The sequence below is a fragment of the Ictalurus furcatus genome, chromosome 15 (assembly GCF_023375685.1).
Source record: "Ictalurus furcatus strain D&B chromosome 15, Billie_1.0, whole genome shotgun sequence".
Classification (NCBI taxonomy): Eukaryota; Metazoa; Chordata; class Actinopteri; order Siluriformes; family Ictaluridae; genus Ictalurus; species Ictalurus furcatus.
This window is the reverse complement of record NC_071269.1, coordinates 12,115,765-12,135,574: the sequence shown is the minus strand read 5'-3', so window position 1 is coordinate 12,135,574 and position 19,810 is coordinate 12,115,765. Positions and strand designations below refer to the sequence as shown.

The window sequence follows — 19,810 nt, the reverse complement described above, 5'->3', positions numbered from 1 at the left end:
TAAAAACATTTTCGATATTTTTAGGCTTACAATGAATAACCTATTATACATTAAAGTGAATGGAGTAAATGTTGTAAATGCTTTCTTTACCTTAGTCATAGCCCAAATGCTGGAATCACATGTGAAAAAATAACTACACCTCATGGAAATTTTTGGATTTTTTGACATATTTGGACAAGCAAACATTTAATCATCTTTGAAACAGTGCCAATTAATAAAGGTGATATACTGATATATGAAAAAGCTGAGCTTTTTCAATGATTTATTCAACAGAAATCTGAGGCAGTGAAGCAACCCCACTCCATAACATTTCCACCACTGTGCCTCACAGTTGGTATGAGGTGCTTCTCCTGAAAAGCTTTCTTTGGTTTTTGCCGAACATGTCTGCTGTGACTGTGGCCAAACAACTCCATCTTTGATTCATCTGTCCAGAGCACATTATTCTCACTGGCAAACTGTAGTCTTGAAAAGGCTTTTTCCTGAAACGCCTACCACACAGGTCAAATTTGTGCAATCTCTTTCTGATTGTAGAAGAATGCACTTTGATCACAACAGTTGCGAGACTTATTAGCAGATCCTGTGATGAAATTTTGGGGTTCTTGGAGACTTCTTTTTGCATCAAACAGTCTGCTTTTGGCCTGAATTTGCTGGGACAACCAGACCTGGACAAATAGGCAGTCGTTTGAAATCTGCACCCTTTCTAGTTTATTTTCCTTACAGAGGAATGATGTATTTCAAATAATTTGGAGATCTTTTTTAAATCCCTTGCAAGACTCCTAGGCATCCACAACCTTTTTTTCTGAAGGCCTTACAGAACTCTTTAGATCTTGGCATGATGACACCACACACATCAAAAGCAAAGGGAACACCAGACACTCAATATGAGAGGGGTATAAATAAAACAGGCTCCACCTGCAGTCCCTAAGCAGGTTATAATCACTGGCACATAATCTTGAACACCTGAATCAAATTTTATGGATTTGAAGGTGTGATAAATGTAGGGGTGTACTTACTTTTTCCATGTGACTGATCTGGTTTTTGTTCACTTAAATTGTGAAAATTACTATAAAATGTCAACATTATGTGTCATTTGACAGAGTGTATCACCTTTATTAATAGGCATTGTTTCAAACAGGATCAAATGTTTGCTTGTCCAAATATTTGAAAAAAAAAAGGCAACAATTTCCATGGGGTGTACTTATTTTTTCACATAACTGTATATCGATTATTTAAATACCATATTCATGTTCCTGTGCTTATTTAGGGGTTTGTTTTACCAATTAAGCGACTGGTCTTCCCAAAGTTGGCCCGGAGGCAGGCAGACAGGGGCAGTGCACATCGTAGGCCTCTGCACACGGTGCCTCTTTACCCACCAGACTTTCTCATCCATCCTGAACGCCTCATCTATGACTATGTGGAAAAGGAAGTGAAGGTGAGTAGCTCACTGAACACTGGCACATTTATAACATGTCCGAGAGCTCGATATATCCGAGTCAGTACCAAAAGCTGCTTATATTACATCAGTTGTCAAGAACTAATATTAAATTCAACTGAGTTTATATTATTACAAGTATAATAATATACTTCATCATATTCTTGCACTGTACAACTGTGGTCGCTGTTGATCACAGCTACCTTGCTGCACATCGGTGGTTCCATACCTGCCATTTACCATTTGCACCATTTGCACTATACATTACACTAATCATTCACTTCCATGAGGTTAATACTCCAGCATTGCATTGATACTTTCACATCACTCAGAGTACTTGTGCATATAAGGCTATACTTACTTTATATCCTATACTATATTTTATCCTTTTTTATTTTTACTTATTTCCTTCTGGGATTAATAAAGTGGGTGGCTATGGCTTAGTTGGTAGAGCGGGTTGTCCTCTAATCGTAGGGTTGGCGGTTCGATTCCCAGCCCGCATGACTCCACGTGCCGAAGTGTCCTTGGGCAAGTCCTTGGGCAAGACACTCAACCCCAAGTTGCTCCCGATGGCAAGTTAGCGCCTTGCATGGCAGCTCTGCTACCATTGGTGTGTGAGTGTGTGTGTGAATGGGTGAATGAGAAAATCTGGTGAATCACAAAAATCTGGACTTACTCCTTCTCTCCTTACTCTTCTCTCCACACTTGAATTCTCTAGAATTCAATTAAATGAATTAGTCTTGTATGGTAGCACTACTTGTATTGTTCTCCACTTGATATATCACTTTGCTTGTATTTCCTCATTTGTACGTTGCTTTGGATAAAAGTATCTGCTAAATGAATAGATGTATAAACGTAAATGCATGATCTGGCTCAATGTGAATGGGGAAGGCCGTTAGCACCCTGCACCCTGAATTATTATTATTAGCACATCCCTAAGTGTTTTATTCTGCTCATACCAACATTACGAACAGGTTATGTAATATAAACCTATCATTTACATTACAGCCAGAACTACAGTTAGACATTGTTATAGAGTCTGAGATGTTGTAGATAATTAATTAATAATTTTTTTTGATGAATTTTAGTGAAAAAATGTATTGTTTGTAAAATATTACATGACCAAATTGTATTGGATTTTCAGAACCTAAACACAATCTAACACAGTTTTTTGGAATTGGCTTGCATTACAGTTAAGCCTTGGGCTTTATACAGGGTTGCTTTCTATCCAAGTAATCAATATAACTCTTTTTAAATATAAATCTCAGTTTCTGGGTCATCTGACATGGGTGTCTTGCTCCCTAAACCCCTCCAGCAGAGACGAACTACTGCAGCTTCTGGACACTGCCAGGGTGAGGACAGCAGTATCCCACTGCAATTCTGAGCCTTAAATATTTTCAAATTTCAGGGCTCAGAGATACAGTACATAATTCTTCTCTCTTTATCTCTGGTAGAAGCTGAAGGTCCTGCCTCTTCAGACGAATGTAGAGCAGGACTGTATCCTCAGTCTGTCTGCACGCTGTCTGCTGCTCACTTGGAGAGACAATGAGAAACTACTGCTGCGAATCCCCACGCATGAGATAGCTGCTGCCTCCTACCTGCGGGATGATGCCTTGCACCTGCTTGTGCTCAAAACAGGTGATGAAAGTTCAAGGTGCCTTGGGAATTTGTGCTGCAATAGATCTCATAGAGAATACCTGTAGTCCAAATACATTTTGACAAAAATATTATGTCCTTATATTAAAGCAATTTGTAGACTAGTTTTTTGTATATAATAAATCAATAGAAGCTACAATTGTGTGGATGGATTGATTGTGTGGATGAGTAAATGGATGTCAGAATGGAAGGATAGAAAAATAAGCTGATGGTTAAACAGGGAAATACAAGTAAATGATTTTCTACAAAGCATCAATCCATGCAGCAACTCTGAGCAAATCCTGCTGAGTGCTGTTTTGCACAATTTATATATATATATATATATATATATATATATATATATATATATATATATATATATATATATATGACTTCTTCATCCTTTCCAATTGCATATGTCTCAGGTTTGAATGTGGACACCATTATAGCAGGGGACAGCCTTGAAAGAAGGCCTGCTGGTATAGAAGGCCGCAGACAGACCATGAGCAACGCTGACCCTCGGCCTGCAGGGGGCACCATGGAGAGACGCCATACCATCTGTGGTGTGGACTGGAAGCCATTGTCTCGCCATGAGTCCAAGCAGCCTGGCACTGGTGTGGGTGGAGTAGGGTCTGCGGGTGGAGGAGGAAGCGGCAACAGTGGAGGTGGCAGTCTGGAACGGAGGCAGGTTGGGGGTAGCTGGGAGCGACGGCAAACCCACAAGCCATGCGGAGGAAGCTGGGAGAAGAGACCCACGAGTGGGAGCTGGGAGAGACGGCTTGTAGGAGGCAGCTGGGAGCGCCGTGGTCCTGTGGGCAAAGGTGGAGGGGGTGTGGGGGGCAGTTGGGAGAAGAGACACGGACCTGGGGGAAAAGCAGGAGGTAGCTGGGAAAGGAAGCACGGGCAAGGGGGCAGCTGGGAGCGCAGGCAAGCCTTCATGGGAAGCTGGGAGAGAGGTAAAACATATGGAAGTTGGGAGAGAAGGAACCACAATCCACTGGAGCCCACACCATGCCCTGATGCTTACTGTAACCTGGTCGTACTGGCTGTGGAGAACAGGGTGAGTGATCACAGGTGTAGGAGAAGTGATTAAGGAGATGTGACACAGTTATTGGCACCTCCTTTTCTTATAAATTAAATGTACTGTAACTGAAGCCTTTTCATATCTCTCTATCTATCTATCTATCTATCTATTTATAAATCTAGTTCAAAAGGCAAATGGATGGATGGATGGACAGGTGAAAAGATGACCCATTTGACAGTTATTGGCACCTCCTGAAATTCTTATAAACTAAATGTAACTGAAGCTTTTTCTTATTTATTTATTTATTTACTTACTTACTTACTTATAAATCTGGTTCAAAAGGCAAACAGATGGATGGATGGATGGACAGGTAAAAAAATATGGTTGTGTTGAAGTTTAAACAGATGGCTAGACAGTTGAAAAGAAAAAATCCATTCCTAAAAGTAGCTCATAACAATATTTTCCAGCACAAACCAATATTACTGACCTTAAAATGTCTATAATTGCATGCCCAGATCAGGCAAGTTTATACAGAAATGTGGGTTGGATGTAGTATAATGATGGAGACGAGCAGCCATTCCCTCTCTAATGACTTTCTTTCAATGCTGCAGTAAATGTTGATGTGTAGTGACAGCAGACATGTAAGCAGCTCACTCAGACTGAAGTCTTTTTTGTAGAGACACTAAACACTGTGCTGTGTCAAGGATCTAAGTATAGAAGATGAAACAGTGCAATATAAAGGATATTGTGCTGTCCTAGATCTCAGATTGACTGTTTGTGCAGGTGCTTACATGTCTTTCTTTGTGTGTTGTACAGTATATGTTTGTTTAGCTGTATCCCTCACTGAATTCCTAACATTATTTACGTTTCCTTTATGTCTACACACACATCCACAAACATGCAGGATGCTGCAGAGGAGTACTGTGCACTCATCTGTCAGATGTTTCAAATCATCTATGGACATCAGACCATTGAGTGTGTGGACAGGGCAGGGTATCACTACACCATGCCTGACCGTTATTGGCTACAGAGAAGTGAGTGACAGAAACACATGGCACATCCTGCCAACTTATGTTTTTGTCTTTTATCGGACAAAGATCAGAGACAACACACTATAATATGTAGGTGTTGGACATGTCATTGTGTGGTGAGGCTGGTGTGTTGTCCTTTTCTTTGTTCCAATACATACTCTATACTTACAAACACTGAAATGCACATGCCAAAATAAAGGTACGTTAACTTGTTCATGCATGGGGATAAATTATGTGCAAATATTGTGTGTGCTACATGGATACAATGTCACTGTTAACAATATTTAGTATACACAATTCCAATAATGAATTAGTAACATTTCAAGACATAAAAAGAGTAGGTTCTAATTTACAAGATCAGACAAAGTGAGCAGAAGCTCCTAAACGAAAGTGGTGGCAGCATGGGGAATCTTGGGGAATAGTGACATTATAAAATGACTTCTGTTGTGTTCCAAATGGTGCCTACGGAGCGGAAATCCATCAGAGTGAAGGGTGGGGCCTTTGAAAGGAGTGGCACATGATTACTATAGAATGGAGTGCAAAGAGTATTTAAATGAGATTGTAGCATGTATTAAACATTCCTGGTAGTCAGGACAAAGTCCCTATAATGAAAAATAGGGACACTGTAAATAATAAAAACACTCTTGGCATCTTGGCAACTTTCCCAGGCAGTTTTGAGTCATACAAGACCAGGCTTCTATCTACTTAAATAGTGACAGGTTCATGTATCAGAAACTGATTCACAAGATGACCCTTTAAACACAGATGCTTGGCTCAAATAACACAGAAAAAAACAAACAAACATATTTTTCATGTTGAACACCTTATAGGCTAAGTGTTTTCTGGTAACTTCTTAAACAAAATGGAAATGAGCTCCATTCATATTTTAAGCAATGAGCCATCTATACTCAAACCAACTCCGGCCATGGTGAATTTGAATGTCAAACAAATTCCCAGTAGATCTCTATGTGAATGAAAACACTTCCTGTTTAAATGCTGTTAGCATATGAGCTTCTCATATGAAACCAACTTTACCACAGTAATATTAAATCATTGTTCTTTCTGATTGTTTTACTATGGCAATAATTATAGTCTAAACTTTATTATTATTAAGACAAAATGTTAAATGTTATAGTTTTGTCTTCAACTGGCAGCAACAGTCTTCTGCAAGTTTAACACCTGCTCTCCAGACATATTAATTGGTGCACACAATTACACTTCCCGAAGTGACTTTCAGGTTGTTACTGTTTCCCCATTTGTAATTTCCCCCCTTAATTTCCTCATAAGGAAATCATAAAGTTTATCTTATCTCATTTTAAATCCATTGCAGGAACATCACCCCCCTACCTCAACACTCTCTTTGAGGCTTACGTTCCCTCACGCAATCTGCGATCGATTCACGACCGATGTTTAGTAGTGCCCATTCAGCGTGTCTCAAGGTCCCTTTCCAGAACCTTCACACTAACTGTCCCTCAGTGGTGGAATGAACTTCCAACCTCAATCCGGACCGCAGAATCTGTCACTATATTCAAAAACAGTTAAACTCCCACCTCTTCCATGAGCACTTAACTAACCCCTAAAATGCCAACCCCCAAATTATTTATAAATAAATGAATAAATAAATAAATAACTTACTCTGGCTCTTACACCTCTACTCTGCGCACTCTGCTGATCTAGAACTCAATCATAAATCTTGTATGGTAGCATTACTTGTATTGTTCTCCGCTTGATATATCGCTTTGCTTGTATTTCCTCATTTGTAAGTCGCTTTGGATAAAAGCGTTTGCTAAATGAATAAAGGTAAATTGAAATGTAAATGCCACAAATTACAAATTCATTCACCAAAACACACGAAATGGAAAGATTGGAAAAGTCACTGTCCTTCATAGATCCTGTTACAGAATCAACTTGCAGTGTTATATAATGCTTAAGCATTTCTCTGATCATTCCTGTTTTTGTGCTTCCAAGGTGACAGCTGTCTGACAGACATGACGTATAGCTATGACACAGACTTCAGCTGCTGCAGCTCATAGTGAGTTAATGGTGCATTGGAACTCATTCATTCATGCCTGTGTGTTTGTACACATCGTTTGTGTTGTCTTTTCCATGGACCAGATGAAGGAAAACAAGACAATTCCATCATGAGGACACTTTTGCAGAGGGAGAAAAATTCTGTCCTGTTGGCCAAAGCTCAAGCATCAGTATTTAGCTGTTCCGATAATAAATAGGAAAACCAATTATAAAGTCAGGTGATGGTGTGTTTGTGTGTGGGCTATACACTGGAGTACATAAACATGTTATCATGTTTCTATGCATGTAGACTAGACTCAAACTATAATGGAACCCTTGTGTATTGGTCTGATAAGATCCCTTGATATTTTTCATCTTTGCTTGTGCCGTGTGCTTTATTTCCACAGTGATGGCTCTCAGTATGCCTTTGAACCATACTACAGTGAGAACTACAGTGAGAATTCATCTCTTTCTTATCAGGACTCGCATCGCAGCCTGGCATCCATACCCAGTGACTCGGAACCCAGTAATGCAAGCCTGCAGCTAATGCAAGAGTACATGATTACGGTGAGACACACATGCATGTGTATGTAGACTACAGGGTGTCCCAAAAGTCTCCATACATAGACGACTATGTATACCAGCGCCACGTCGGTTGTGTCTTCATCAGTGGATGTTCGCGGTCGTCCACTTCTCGGTTGGTCCGCGACACTGCCAGTCTTTTTTTTGAATTTGTTAATAAGTTTAGCAACAGTGTGGTGTGTGATGTGCTTGCCATGTTTCCTGTTAAAGTCCATCGCAACCTTGCGACGGTTTCCCGATCCAGCCATGGGAACGATTTCAATACGTTCTTCTTTTGTCAAAGGCATTCTTAAACGGTATCTGAAAAAAGTATATCATATAAACTAAGTTTGAAAAAAAATTGGAAGACATTTTGCCAAAAAGTGTTAATTTCCCCTATGTATGGAGACTTTTGGGACACCCTGTTATGAGAAACATGGATGTAAAGTACCTCACACCTCTTTGCAATCTCTTCAACATGCAAAAATTCTATAACACCTCTATTTATTATACTTGATTGTATTCATAACATGATCTATGTCTTTATTTTTATTTATTACCTATTCATATTTCATTGCTGCTTACAGTATGTACTACTCATTTGTGAACTGTATTGTTTGGTTGAAGTAATGAAGCCACTTCCCTCACAAGATTAGTAAAAATATTTGTTCATCCACAAGGGCACATGACTATGACAAATACTTTCCTTGAGGGATCTAATTAATTTGCTTCAAATGCTTTAACTGTATTAGAAATACCGTGGAAATATTATTGAAACGGATACACGATACAGATATCAGATATCTGCATTTATACTGAATATTTTTGGATACCAATAATACATATCGCATAACCAGTACAATATGGGTGTTGTTTCACCTACAAAGTTGTTCTCCAAGATGTTTGGCAGTGCCACAAATGTATTAGCTCTCTAAGATTAACACTACGATTAAGTCACTCTTCTGTGAGTTATGTTGCCCTCCATTTGAACTTCACAGCAGTGTTGCAGTCCTTATACATGTGCTGTGTATTGTATTGTGCCCAGCTACGCAACAAGCTGTCTCCCCAGGAGATTCAGCAGTTTGCTGTGTTGCTGAGGGAGTACCGTGTGGGTGCTCCCATAAACCAGTTCTGCTCGGACCTGGCCCAACTCTATGGAGACTCACGGAAGTTCCTCCTGCTCGGTGAGTAAAGCAAACAGCCATCTGACACATATAATGATGGCATATCTCTGTTCATATTGTTTGAATATTCATTAGCAGTCAAACATGATGTCCAGCTTGGGGTTGTGTGTAACAGATACCTAATATTATTTTATCATTCAGATTATATTCATGAAAAGAACACATTTATGAGCACTACACCTGTGTTATATTGTATACTACCAGGGGCAGCTGGTATAAATTGGCTAACTGGGCTTAGCCCTGCCCCATTTTGAAAAGATATTGGCATCCAACTCAGATTATTGGCTGTTAACCAATGTCTTATTTTGTACATTTGTGAAACCAGGCCCAACAGCTCCACCAATGATTGTAAGAAAAATATACAGACTGTTATGAAAAAGAGAGGTTGGCACTGATTTCTTTCTAGCCCAGACTGTAGATGCATGCAGGGATAGTCACGCCTAGATTTAATCTTCATTTGGGCTGAAATTTTGAGCCTGTTTCGCTTTCACATCCGTAACACATCATCAGCGCTGATTGAATAGGCACACGTGAAATACAGTCTTGGATGTAATGACCGCATTATTTACCCTTTTATTTACTCTAAGGGCTTTAGAGTGGAAAATAAAAAAGGTAGATTGACTAAGCACACATTGTTCAATCAAAGTACAAATGACTTAAAATGATAGATGACAGTACAGTTTAGTGTTTTTTGTTGTTGTTTGTTTGTTTGTTTTGTTTGTTTGTTGTACATGAACCCAGTAAGGCATTACAATCTTAAAAGACGTAAAATATTAGAAATCATTAATGTAGCTTCCTATCTATTACACACACTATTAAAGGCTTACATGTGTGTAATAGTTTGCCCCACACCATTCTTATTCTCCTGTTAGAAGGCTGCATTGAACTTTCCTTGGAAGTGGGAACTCAGAATTTTCAACTTGTGAACGTTTGAGCTACAAAGTAGGAACCATGGATGAACTCCATATTCGACGAACTCTGTGTTTGTTCACAATCTGTTTAGTCAATGTTATAGATTTAACAAATGAATATTGATCTAAGGCAAATACTTGTATATACAACTTCGTTCATTAAAAGTAAGAAGTGCTACTTTGTTTGCTGTTGATGCTGTGAGCAGTCATGTTGATTTGATGTCACTTACTGAACTCTGGTTTGAGAAAACCGTCCCGAGGTAAGAAATAGAAATTCAAGTAGGGGTAAGGTAAAAAATTCTGAGTTATGAGCTATAATTGAATGCAGCTTAATGCAATGCTCAACCCTAGTTTCACTGTTGAGCTATTAGTAGACATTTCATTTTTAGCACTCCCATCTAATATCATGGCCAGCCATCACTATCTACTACTTTAAAACTAGTTTTCTGGGGAGGAGATTAGACATTTCAGATTTAGAGAAATAAATTGCAGATATAACTTAAAACTTGTTTTTTTTATTTATTTAAAAATCAGACCACATTGTTGTTGTCTACACTGTCATTAAACTGCTGGGAGTGAGTTGCACAGGAACCCAATTATATAACTGGCAAGGCCTTTACATCTGTCTGCTCACATCCTCATCAAACATAGCCCAGAACTATTCTGTGAACTTTTAACTACATTGTATGTTTCCAGTGATATGAAGCAGAGCTAGGAAAATGGAGCAGCAGATATAACACTGTAGTTTAAACACTTCAAAAGAATCATTCGCATTTGTCTTGGATACATTCCCATGTGAAAGGTTAAAATTACTTTAATGTATCCGTGTGTGGTTATTTCTTGTGGAATTGCCATAAACAAATGTGAGTTCCATGTATAAATAGGATGGAAGACTGTGTGTGTGTGTGTGTGTGTGTTTGTTCTTGCCTTATTGAGTATAACTAAGCCCTACTCTAACTGCATTGCAGATTGTCCCCCATTTCCATTAAACAGGCTAATCATGGAGTGAACATTGTGCCAGTAGTACAGATAGTACTCCTCAGTACACTTCAAAAAGTACTGGGGAGAAATTTGATTAACTATTTATGCAAGCATCATGTCTCTATATGTACAGTTGAGGTGATAAGTGTACATACTCCTTGCAGAATCTGCAAAATGTTAATAATTTAAAATAAGAGGGATCATAAAAATTGCATTTAGTTTTTTATTTAGTTCTGCCCTGAATAAACTATTTCACATAACAGATGTTTACATATAGTGCACAAGACACCATAATAACGACAGCTATATAAAGGAACCCTTTCAAAAGTTTACATACCCTTTATTAATACTGTGTGTTGTTAACTGGATGATCAATGACTGCTTTTATGTTTTGTGATAGTTGTTCAGGAGTCCCTTGTTTGTCCTGAGCAGTTAAACTGCCCTCTGTTCTTCAGAAAAATCCTCCACGTCCTGCACATTCTTTGCCTTTCCAGCATCTTCTGCATATTTGACCCCATTCCAACAGTGACTATATGATGTTGAGATCCATCTTTTCACACTGAGGACAACTGAGGGACTCGTATACAACTATTACAAAAGGTGCAAACATTCACTGATGCTTTTGAACAGGATGAATTGGTGTAAATTAATTTTGTTATTATTTAGTTTTCTGTTTTTATTTAGTACTGTCCTTTACCGATATTTTCCCTGATATTTAAGCATTTTTCCATAATCCAATATCAGTTTTGTAATATCGGATCCACCGATAAATGGCGCCATCTTATAGGTGCTTTGAGAATTGCGCGCAGGACCGTGTTTGTAGCCCTGAATCTGAGGAGAGACAAGTCAACAACGGTGTGCACAGGTAAAGTATACTTGCTTTGCTTTAATTAATAAACTTTATTTAACATAACAGCCATTAATGCACAAATTAGATGTGTTACATAAATGCTTGATATGTAGTCTAAGCAGCTTGGTGCTAAGAAATAGAGACAAACTCATGGAGTCATGTAATCATGTAATTGTGTTTACCTCATCAAAACTTTTATTAAAAAAAAAAAAGACTTTTAAGTGACAGTGCACTTTACCTTTTATTATTTGCACTCTTTCAGACCCCTTTATTTATTGCTGTATAAGTAAGACTTTTTTGTGTTCTGTTTTTTATGCAAGGAGGACGTGAAATTGACAAAACTGTTAGAAATAAAACGGTTTGTTCAGTTCAGTGGTGTTATTATTGTGACAAAAACAGAAGTAAAACAATAAATAAATATGGGTTCTGCTTATCGGTTAGTTGATCTCTAATCTCAACATCATATAGCCGCTGTTGGAAAGGGGTCAAATATGCAGAAAATGCTGAAAAAGCAAGGAATGTACAGGACCTGGAGGATTTTTCTGAGGAACAGTGGGCAGTTTAACTGCTCAGGACAAACAAGGGTCTCGCTGATCATCCAGATAACAGCACACAGTATTAAGAATCAAGCGTATGTAAACTTTTGAACTGGTTCATTTGTGTAAATTCAGCTATTATTGTGTCTTGTGGACTATATCTATACATCTGTTATGTGAAATAGCTTCTTCAGGGCAGAACTAAATAAAAAAATCAAATGTAATTTTTATGATCTCTCTTATTTTTAAAAATGGTTAACATTTTGCAGATTCTGCTAGGCTTATGGCCTCAACTGTATAATTTGCTGTAAAGATATTTCCTAAACCTCAGAATATTTTAGTTTTAATAAGTTTTATGCATGAACCTAAGGTGTTGAAAATTGTAGATGCTGTAGATACACTTCTACAACTTATGTCACTCTCAAGTGGCAAAACAGAAAAGCATTCGTCCAATCGTTGGAAGATCGCAAATTTGAAGCCCAACAATACCACTGCGCTTTGTAGCCGGTAGCCAAGGGAGCAAAATTGTCCATGCTCTTTGGTTGGGAGGGATGGCATACTCTCTCTCTCTCCACTGTCAGTCATAGTGACACTAGCCAAACACAGGTCTGTGAGCTCATGTATGTGGAAGAAGGCACTTTCCTCTGAGTATTTTATGTCACCCTGTGATGCAGCCTGAGCATTAGTTCAAAAAGATGTTTGAAAAGAGTATTGAAGTGAAAATTTTTGATACTTTGACATAACTGACTAATTTGGACGTTGTACTTTTCAAAATGACCGTTTTCAGCACACGTTCTCGTTTCATCATCCCCTCTCTGAATCCATTCAAAATGACATACATCTGTGAGGAGCATTACAAATATTACTACAATGTGACCACATTCATCAATTACACTGTAGCAAGACACTTTATCACAAGTAGAACTTTCTCTTCCTTCTGTACCTGTTCATGGCTAGGTATGCGTCCCTTCATCCCTGACCAGGATGTGGGAACTTTCGAGACATTCCTGGAAAGCATTGGCATTCGGGAGGGTGGGATTCTGACGGACAGTTTCGGGCGGATCAAACGGAGTATGAGCAGCACGTTGGCCACGGCTGTGAGAGGCTACGAGGGATCATATGACTTCAACAGTAGGATGAGTGACATCGCACAAGACATCGAGGCCCTCGGATTTGAGGAGGGAGATGGAGACATTGAGGAAGAGGACTACTACCTTTAATTACTACCTAAACAGTTTAAATTTTAAGTCCTTACTAAGGATGAATCGCTAAAATAATCATTTCCATTATGAGATTTTATGTACTTTTAAAGATTTATACTATAGTACACATTAAGTTATAGTTTTTTGAGGGGCCTCCCCAGCAGAATGTCTCATTCTGCCTCAGCACTATCCTATAAGGTGGGCTGAGGTGGTGGAAGAATAAACAACCATTTGCTTCTGGCATAAATACAGAATAAACAAAATTCATGAAATATTTTTTTTTTAGGGACTTGATTAATGCAAAGTGTTCTAACTTTCACATTAACTGGATCTAAATCCCCTTTGCACATTGAATATGAGCAATGTGAGCAAGCATCTAATTACCTACAGATAACAGGATGTTTACTAGGTTCTCTCAAATTTCTGACCAGTTATTAAAAATATTTCATTATCCATTAATACTTATTCCACCACAATGCAAATGTGTAATACCAAATAGGATGCACTGTTTCACAAAAACTACAGTTAGAGGCCAAGCAACGCAGGTGCAAGGCACCTATTGTATCCGTTAGTTTTCTTCTGCTTATTATTCTTCTTCCACTCTTGAGTCTATGGCAGCCCATAGAACCGCTTGTGGCATGCAGATAGAGGACATTAACCATAGCAAGATTGGAACCTCTATCTCAAACCCTCTAGCACCACCAACTGCTCAAAGTTTGACTCAAGTTTATGCTAGTAACTTTTGAACCAAAAACTTTTGAAACAAAATTCTTTTTTATCTGATTCCTCAGCTCAAGACGATTTGATTGCATCCTATGACATCATTTTTCTGTCATAAAATATAGAATTTTCTGAAAAACTTACTTTTTTGAACTCGTCCTAGACGGTAGGCTATGTCCGATTTTCACCAAAATTGGTTCAGATCATCTTGAGACCATGCTGGAAAGAAATTATTAAAAACTTTTTGATAGACCAAACTGTTCTTGAATAACACGTGAACAAATTCAAAGGTGAGAGAAATTTTTTAAACTGCTAATAATTTTTGCCTGCTTTTGCCTGTTCTCATGATATTGGTCTTGATAGATTCCTTGGGTCATGCTGAGAACAGTGATACCAATTATGCCATGGTCGGCTGAACTTCCTTTCCGCCATTTTGAATTGCTTTGAAAATTTACTATTTCTAACTCCTCTTAGATCGTTGCTCCGAATTTAACCAAAATTGGCTCAGAACATCATGAGACCATGCTGGCAAACGTTATCAAAAGCTTTTTGATAAGCCAAACCATTCTCAAATTACGTGCGGACGAATTCGATGGCGATCATGCCAAAATGGACATGAAGCTATGTCTCTGTACTGCATCAGCATATTCAGACCAAACTTAGTACCGATCATTGGCATCATGACTTGAGGGTACCCACATTGTTTCGGAACATTATTAAAAAATATACTGCAGTTTCAAAAAATGCTAATAGCTTTTGAGTACTTTTGCCCATTGCCATGAGACTGGGCTTGATAGATTCCTTGGCTCAGGCTGAGAACAATGATACCGATTAGGCCATGGTCGGCTGAACTTGCTGTCTGCTATTTTGAATTGTCTAAAAAACCCCTACTTTTTCTAATTCCTCCTAAACCGTTCGTCCGATTTTACCAAAATGTAATCACATCATCTTCATACCATGCCGACAAAAACGTATGAAACTCAAGCTGATTTGTGTCATGGTCATCATGACATGAAGGTGCCTGCACCGTTTTGGAACAGCACCACCTAGTGTCCATGAGATATGAAAAAAGCCATTTTCGCTTATAACTTCCAAACGGTTTGTCATAAAATCATGACCACGCTAAAATCACGCTTGCTTATCTCCTTACTTTGCCTCTGTAGTGCTTGGCCCCGTAATTTCTGCTGGTAGTTATATTTTTAAATGTTACTGACATACAGTCATAGGCCAGTTTTTATTAGGGGTTCCGCTTGTGGTTTCCTGGCCCTAAGCAACTACTTATGTGACTTAATTAGGAAGTTACATGCCGGAAGTCGCACAGCTCTGTTACGCACACACGCGCACACACACACACACACACACACACACACACACGCGCACACACAGACACACAGACACACACCTGTGTGGAACATATCTTTTACGAGTGGAACATAGCATAGATTTTTTCATATCTCATGACCACTAGATAGGTTTTGAGTAAGTGTTTATATTTAGAATAACTGACATGAAGATATAATAGACTGACTATTTAGAGTATTTATTTTATGTTGATAAAAGCATGTACTGAAAAACTGAAAACAGCTACATGTACACTGAGCTCTGAGAGCTTGGCTGACTCTGATATAGTGTCCCATTAAAAACACATTTCTTGTATTAAACCTTATTAAATGTTATTTATAGCACCTTGTTTTAATTTGGTGGTGACATGAATGTGACTGTAGCAAAGCACATAACCAGCCATTTCCAACAAAGTCTTTTGGAATACAGTAATGCTGTTCTATTTTCTTCCCCATAGTCTTAATCCAGAAACATCACCCTGATTCATGTAAAAAGTTGTTCACTTGGTCATGAAAACAAAATAAAGACAAATATTTCAACAGGTCTCCCCACTCCCCAATAGGATGATCAGTGTAAGTTGTTAGTATTTTATTTAAAGATCTTTTTTTTTCATTTAGTACTGCCCTTCAGATACTAAATAAGATAGTTACATGTCATCCAGAAGAGAAAATACTAACAATTTACACCAATCATCCTGTTCAAAAGTTTACATCCCCCTGGCTCTTAATGTATCGCGTTACCTTCTTGAGCATCAGTGAATGTTTGCAATATGTTTTTGTAATAGTTGTGTACAAGTCCCTCAGTTGTCCTCAGGCTGAAAAGATGGATCTCAACATCATATAGCTACTGTTAGAATGGGGTCAAATATACAGAAGATGCTGGAAAAGCAAAGAATGTGCTGGAGGATTTTTATGAAGAACAGTGGGCAGCTTAACTGCTCAGGACAAACAAGGGACTCATGAACAACTATCACAAAACACAACAACTGTCATGGATCACCCAAGTAACGACACAGTATCAAGTGTATGTAAACTTATGAACTGGTTCCTTTTGTGGAAATTCAGTTATTATTGTGTCTTGTGGACTAGATGTAAACATCTTTTATGTGAAATAGCTTATTCAGTGCAGAACTAAATAAAAAACTAAATGCAATTTTTATGATCCCTCTTACTATTTTTTTTTTGTACAATTATTAACATTTTATTGGATCTGCAAGGGGTATGAACATTTATGAGCACAACTGTATCTATCTATCTATCTATCTATCTATCTATCTATCTATCTCTCTAACGTTTTCAACAAAATTATATTTAACTGGGAACTTATGAACGGGGTAATTTTTATTAATTCAGCTATTATCTTGTCTTGTGGACTATATATAAACATATGTGAAATAGCTTATTCAGGACAGAACTAAAAAAAAATAACATGGGAGTTTTATGATCCCTCTTATTTTGTTAACATTATTAAGATTTAGCAGATTCTGCAAGGGGTATGCAAACTGTTGTTATGCTACATTATGTTACAGTGCTTTGCCCAGTACAGGTTACTACAGGTACGTTTACACCAGTGGTTCTCAGAGTGGGGTCTGAGAAGGTGGGGTTGTGATCTTTGTTTTTAATTTAGCAACAGCGCTGGAAATCACAACCAACCAGTATCAAAGTTATGACTGAGTTACTACAGTTAATAGCCTATTTTACTGGTCCCTTGAATTAATCCAGACCTCAACTCGAAAACAATTAGGCCTACAAATAATGTCAGCTTGTACTAAGGCTGCACAATTAATCGAATATCGATCGCGATTACGATTTTGACTGCCCACGATTAAATGAACATGATCGACTGCGATATTAACGTTTAAAGTTCGTCCTCCGCTCATAGAAAACTCTGCTGCAGATCAAATCAAGCGCTTCATACACTTACAGCCAATCACCATAGGGCGGCGCAGGGATGACGTCATTTTGTAATGCCAAAACCCGAAATGGAGTTAGCATTTTAGCCCTCGAGCTGCCAGCTTCGCTTCGAGCTCCAGCGCTTTGTGCGAGGAGAAATCATGACATTAACACGCTATAAGGTGGGTTTAATTCAAACTTCTTTATTAAAAAATTCCTCACCAATCATAATCAAGAGTAGAACTGTTCAGTCTGTAAACATACAGTACATGGCCGCTCTAATTCACTAACTCTAATTCATTTCATTTAATCTCACGGTTGCCAGGTATCATTAGAAAAGTCAACTCCAGTTTCCATGTTTTGATTTATAACCCCACAAAACACAATTTTATCAGCAGACATGGACACTGTACTGGGGAACCAATCTAAAACTGATAAACAAACAAAAATAAAACTACAAAATGTAAAGACAGAAAATGTGCTTAGTTATGAATAAATCATTTAATGTATGTGTATGTATGTGTATGTATATATATATATATATATATATATATATATATATATATATATATATATATATATGTATATAATATTTTATTTATATTTAATGAAGTTATTATAATATCTTATATATATAAAATATATTATAATAACTTCATTAAATATAAATAAAATGAGAAATGAAATGATGTTTAATTACTATGGGTTGCATTTAATATCAATTTGACCTTAAGCTTAATAAGCTATTTCCTTAGAAAGCTATTAGCCTTTTTCCTAATATGGATCATTTTTGAGTTAGTCTACTCTTAATTAGGACTCTTTATTGTTTTTAAGATATTTAAAAATAAATATTTTATGCTTGTTTATTTATCAATTAACCAACAGTATTTCTCATTGCTATTATTTTAACTCAATTAACAGTGACCATGAGCACAGAACTTACATTTAACTGTTTATGATAGACCTCCTAATTAAAGTTTAAACAAAAAAAGATTGGCATCTGGATCGGTTTCGGTCGTAAAAATCCTGATCGGAGCATCAGTAATGAACACCGTTAAACTAAAGCGCTCCTCATCTGATGGGTAAATGAACTCACCCAATCACATCCTATATGAGATTATTCAGATATATACACAATATACACAGAGCGGTTTGAGAACTGACTCCAGCCCAGAACCATGACAGTGGGAAATGTCTAACAGTGTAGCTTTAAATATATTTAAGAGGAGCAGACTTCAAACACTGAACACTGAGGTTCATTGTATTTGTTTACAAGGTGGAACAGGTTAATGATTGTTTTTTGCATACAGCCTGTAAAATTAAATGAAAATACTAAATTTAGTTTATCAGAAGGTAAATTATTTTGTCATTTCTCACACTATGAGCTCACACTATTAGTTTATCAGAAGGTAAATTAATGTGTCATGGCTCACACTATGTTCCTAAATTCTGTCATAATTGACCAGCTCAAGGTTTATCATGCCTGCTTGTGTGTTATATTGTGGCATGTGAAACTTAATAAATGTGAAAGTGCAATAAAAATATGTTGTCACTAAAATCAATTAATAATAATGATAAATAATCGAGATCTCAATATTGATAAAAATAATTGGGATTATCATTTTGGCCATAATTGTGCAGCCCTAGCTGGTACCTAATGTATCTGTTGAAAGTTCAGGAATAAAAAAAGCTCTATGGCTCTAATAAGTAGACAGAATTATTGTACATATTCAAATAATGTTCATGAAATAACATTCATGAACAATAATGTATTATTGAATGAATAATAATAAGGCTACTGAGGGGGGAGGGTCAGTGGGTTTTTCATTCAAAAGGGTCGCTTGCTACAAAAGGTTTGCTATAGAGACTCCACAGAAATGAATATTACACTACTATAAGATCATTGTTGAATTTTTGCTGAAAAGGACACGAGATGCACCCTTTCAAACACATCTACTGACTCTGAAATGCATTGTTTTAGTTTTCACTTGCTGTATTTGACACATGTACACATAAGAAGACGTGCTGGAATGTTACATTAGATTAACATCTTAAATGAAACATCTGGAATAAAGAAATGTATGGTGGTCAAGGCTTGGAGTGGCAGAAAATTCATACTATACTATTCATTTGGCCAAAAAGTTTGTAATAATCCATGCAATAGTTACACTATACTGTATCTAATGCATGTTTTGCCGATCATTATTATACAGAGATCCTAATAGATCCGAGAAGTAATGATCATAATAAAGTAAATGATGACTAAGCAGCGGTACTGTACCTGCAGATGAGATCCTTCGGGGTTTTTTCACAGCTGCTCTCTTTCAGCCGTTGTGTTCGTTACATACGAAGCACCTGGGCCAATCACATCTTGGAATTCGTCGCCTAATTACCATAATTCGCGTCGCTCCACCAATGAGCTGAGGTGGGCGTGGACGGGTTTTCTCGCGCCGCTAGTAGAACTGCTTGGACCAGGACCTGTGCTCCTCTCCTCAGTGGA

General features: G+C 37.7%; 1 protein-coding gene across 2 annotated transcripts in view; it reads left to right on the top strand.

The window, feature by feature from the left end:
- Positions 1-16,615, top strand: part of ccm2l (CCM2 like scaffold protein) — a 17,971-nt gene extending 1,356 nt beyond the window's left edge. Inside the window, exons 2-10 of one of the 2 annotated variants that reach the window (XM_053642743.1) lie at positions 1,265-1,432; positions 2,701-2,784; positions 2,887-3,070; positions 3,493-4,127; positions 4,996-5,125; positions 7,091-7,154; positions 7,540-7,699; positions 8,739-8,877; positions 13,113-16,615. In XM_053642743.1, coding sequence (XP_053498718.1) covers positions 1,265-1,432; positions 2,701-2,784; positions 2,887-3,070; positions 3,493-4,127; positions 4,996-5,125; positions 7,091-7,154; positions 7,540-7,699; positions 8,739-8,877; positions 13,113-13,375 — 1,827 coding nt within the window. In that variant the 3' untranslated portion in view covers positions 13,376-16,615. Of the gene's footprint in view, positions 1-1,264; positions 1,433-2,700; positions 2,785-2,886; positions 3,071-3,492; positions 4,128-4,995; positions 5,126-7,090; positions 7,155-7,539; positions 7,700-8,738; positions 8,878-9,749; positions 10,834-13,112 lie in introns of those variants that run through there. The other variant, XM_053642744.1, reaches the window with a different exon arrangement.
- The last annotated feature ends 3,195 nt before the right edge of the window (positions 16,616-19,810 follow it).